The sequence below is a fragment of the Xiphias gladius genome, chromosome 6, assembly GCF_016859285.1.
Source record: "Xiphias gladius isolate SHS-SW01 ecotype Sanya breed wild chromosome 6, ASM1685928v1, whole genome shotgun sequence".
In the NCBI taxonomy this organism is placed as follows: domain Eukaryota; kingdom Metazoa; phylum Chordata; class Actinopteri; order Istiophoriformes; family Xiphiidae; genus Xiphias; species Xiphias gladius.
The window spans coordinates 3,882,638-3,886,259 of record NC_053405.1 but is presented as its reverse complement, the minus strand read 5'-3'; the positions used below and the strand labels follow the sequence as shown (position 1 = coordinate 3,886,259).

The 3,622-nt window shown below is 48.7% G+C and overlaps 1 protein-coding gene across 3 annotated transcripts in view; it reads right to left on the bottom strand.

Annotated features, from left to right (window-relative positions):
- Positions 1-3,353, bottom strand: part of LOC120791110 (leukocyte elastase inhibitor-like) — a 4,834-nt gene extending 1,481 nt beyond the window's left edge. The window contains exons 1-5 of one of the 3 annotated variants that reach the window (XM_040129284.1): positions 3,336-3,353; positions 3,125-3,210; positions 1,721-1,910; positions 313-450; positions 88-205 (exon numbers count right to left, since the gene is read on the bottom strand). In XM_040129284.1, the coding sequence (XP_039985218.1) occupies positions 88-205; positions 313-450; positions 1,721-1,888 (424 nt within the window). In that variant the 5' untranslated portion in view covers positions 1,889-1,910; positions 3,125-3,210; positions 3,336-3,353. Of the gene's footprint in view, positions 1-87; positions 206-312; positions 451-1,720; positions 1,911-2,792; positions 2,987-3,124; positions 3,211-3,335 lie in introns of those variants that run through there. The other 2 variants (XM_040129286.1, XM_040129285.1) reach the window with 2 other exon arrangements.
- Positions 3,354-3,622: the final 269 nt, after the last annotated feature.

Genomic DNA, 3,622 nt, shown 5'->3' with positions numbered 1-3,622 from the left:
CAGGATAGAATGATTTATGGCAGTGCAAGCTGTAGGAGTGATATATATATTTATTTTCTTTGGTTCGGTTAAAATGTAAATTCTCACTTTCTGTCTGCTGCTCGACCCAGCTGTTGATCTCCCCCCGGCACACCTCTGGAGCCCCGATGAAGTCAACGGCCTTCAGGTCCGCCTGGTAGTACTTCTGCGTGGCTTTGAGGAATTGCTGCGGAGAGCAGATAACGTCTCATCAAGTTCAGTCTTTTGAAGCAACTGACTCAAAAGTCAAACGTATCCGTGTCTCCCGCGGCCAGTGAAAACTGGAAAACTCACGGGGAGGAAGTTGGCGGTATTCTCTCCGTAAAGACGGTTGGCTATTTTCAGGATGTATGATGCAGATGGCGAGTTGATGTCCGCGTTTAGCTTCTCGAAGTCTGCGTGGACGCCTTCGCCCGAGCTGAACGACAGGGCCTGTGTGGAAGTTTGGAGTGACACACGACATTTAAAAAAAAAAAAAAAAAACGCATTGCAGATGGTGAAAATGACTGGTGCACTAGCAGCGGTGACATAATTCATAATAGCAAAGTAAAGTTGTGCGTCAGTTGTCTCCGTCTCTTTGACATTTGCAGGGTATTTGTGATGTGTATTAATGTTAAACACCTGCACTTTATGATGTTAAGTCCTGTGTTACTATACTGTACTTTGGTTCCTTTACTTTATAGGAGGTTGATATTTCACTGACTTACGTTTACGTATATGCTTTAATGTGCCTTTTATTGACCTGTAACTCTCATGGTTACTCTCTAGCGACAGGCAAGTCCACATACTTTGGTCTGGGGCCGTTTTCCAGGGTTTGACCTCGGCTTTCTAGTTCCAGTGAAGTGAAACCGTAATGCTACAGAACACAATGGTGTCTCCAACAGTAGTGTGCGTCGGCTTTGTGGCAGGGGTCTGGGGAAGGCGTTCTTGTCTTGACGTGACGTGCACAAAGCCAGCTGCGCAGAGGAACGGTTTTCCCTGTTTGGTGTGCGCAGAGCCCGGAGCCTCAGCCCCATCCAGCATCTTTGGGATGAACTGGGACGCCGACTGGAAGCCAGGCCTTATCACCCAACATCAGTGCCGGACCTCACTAATGCTTCTGCGGCTGTGCTGTTATAGCAGCAGATTAACGCCAATGGCTTTGGAATGACAAGTCCAAACAGTCACAGGCGGATGTAACGTCGATGTGTTCACACACTTTTGGACGTATAGTACATGCATATTTCCGTATGTCGTGTTTTGTGTATTCATTCACTAATCATTAACCTACCGAGGTGCCGCAGATGAGCGTTCTCCATTCGCATTAACCTGGCACATTTACGGAACAGAAGTCTTTAGGAGCTACTGTTCTCTTTCAGAAGCAGACCGATTACACGAACTGAAACCGCCACTCAATGTGCAACTGCCAGCTCTAACGGCGTTCTCCTTTTTTAGCGAGCAGTGCATCGCTTGTTTCAGGGGCGTTTATTGAGGTCAAAGTACAGATGTCATAAGGCCTTGCCTGTCTCAAGACACACCTCTCAGTCTGTGCCTAGATACACCCCTGGGCCAACAGCCTGAACTTCAGCAACTGCCAGATGTTTTATGGAAACAGGCCCCGGGCGACTACATTTCCATAATGTTTATTACTCCCCCCAACAAACGGGCTAGAAGTTACACAAGGATGACAGGTGACGGAGGAGGTGCATGAGACGTGATTTACCCGCGCCATCTGAGCAGCGGTGTCCCCTCTAGCCCCCAGGTAGACCATGGCCAGGGCCGAGCTGATGCTCAGCGGAGAGACGAAGATGTTCCCGGCGGGGTTCCCTTGGCTCAGAGTGCGGAGCAGCTCCAGGGCAAAAAACGTGTTTGAGCTGCTGATGGCGGCCATGGCTGAGGATGTGCGGTTTTTCCTGTAACGAATGGAAGCCATTTGAAATTCCATGATCCAAAATTAATCTAAAGCAGAAACGCACCTCGATTGTATTGATACAGTTGACAGTGTTTGTGTGAAACAAAGTGGAGCCCGGGCACATTTCCCCTCCTAGAGCACACAAGGGACAGCGCTCACTAGGACGGAGAAACTTCTGCATTACGTGCCTTGAAACACGGTTAAACCTCATCCTCAGATGAGATATGAAGTACATTTAGGGTAGTAACTGAATGTAAACCTTAGAGGACAAAAAGCAAGCCCCTGCCTGTTGCCTCTGCCCCTTTTTACTTTAATGATCAAGGGGTTCAAAAACTCGGCTTAATTACAAATCTTCGTAGACTGGGAGAGTCCCAGTGGCCTTGGCCTCTAAGATGCATACTATGAAATTGATTCCTGCCCAGGTTGACTGGTTAGAGACTTTTGTTGTGTGTCATCCCCGTTGCTCTGTTCCCATCATTCCTTTCCAGCTCTATCGACTATCCAATAAAGGAAAATGCCAAAAAAAAAAAAAAATTAGTAAAAAGTTTGGCTGCATGCAGCATTTTGGTTTTTTGTTTTCTTTCCTTCACCACCTGCAAAAACCTTCAGGTACGTAATTCTGTCGTAGAGAGAGAGAGAGAGAGAAACAGAGGAAAAACAACAAAAAGGAAAGTAACTATGGGAAAGTTTTTATGCACACGCAGCCTAATGACCTCCTGGTCACATGGACGCCCACGGGACACCGGTGATGGTGCATCGCTCGCCACGCTCTGACCGCTCAGCCTGAGGTATATTTCAGGGCAAGACGCTGAAATTCAGCTGTTTTGCCGAGGTTGTGGTGGACGGCGTCTGCGCAGATAAAGACAGGCAGGAACTCTTTCACCTGCAACTCGCCGCTTGAAGCTTTTTCTCTTTTCCTTTCTTTTCTTTTTTAGAAAAAAAAGAAACCAAAACAAAACGATACCGGCGTCAAAACGTTGCATTGTTCCCGTTGCTGCGTGTCCGCCTGACACCGCAGCTCTCACGGAAGCCCGCAAAGCTGCGTCCGGATGAGGATCGACCGAGCCAGCCGGAAATAAACTCCAGGCAGCGCACTAGCCGCTGCCAGATGATCATGATAATGATAATAATGATAATGATAATATTGATGATGATAATAGCGATTTCACATCATGTCCAGAGGCTCCGTGTCGCGGTGCGTGTGTCGTTATTTACCTGATCGTCTCCCCGCAGCGGCTGAGGCTCACTCTGCTCGTTTCCACACGGCGAAACGCGGTAGACGACGGGGGGTGGGGGAAATCCTTAGAAATAGAAAGGGGAGGGGGGGGAAGAAGAAGAAGAAGAAGAAGGGACAATCCCTAAAGTAGCCGATGGGGGGAGGGGGGGAGAAAAAAAGAGAGATTTCCTGGACAGAGTTTGTGCTTACGTGAAAAAGTTGACCACCGCTCATTTGTATGAAGCCCAGCCCGCAGCCTGTGGGTGGGACGCGTGACTGGGCGATAAGTCACTGACTGGTGACAAAACATCCCATTATACTGAGGACTGGGTGGGGGGGGCAAAAAAAAAAAAAAAAAAAAAAATTCCAACCTGTCCGCGGATGTGAAAACGCTTGCGCAACCTGTAGCGTGGCCGGGCCCTGCTATGAGTTTGGGTTCTGCGGAGAGACGTGGCCACTGACAGATGGACGGAGGCGGGGAACGGGAGGTCCGGAGT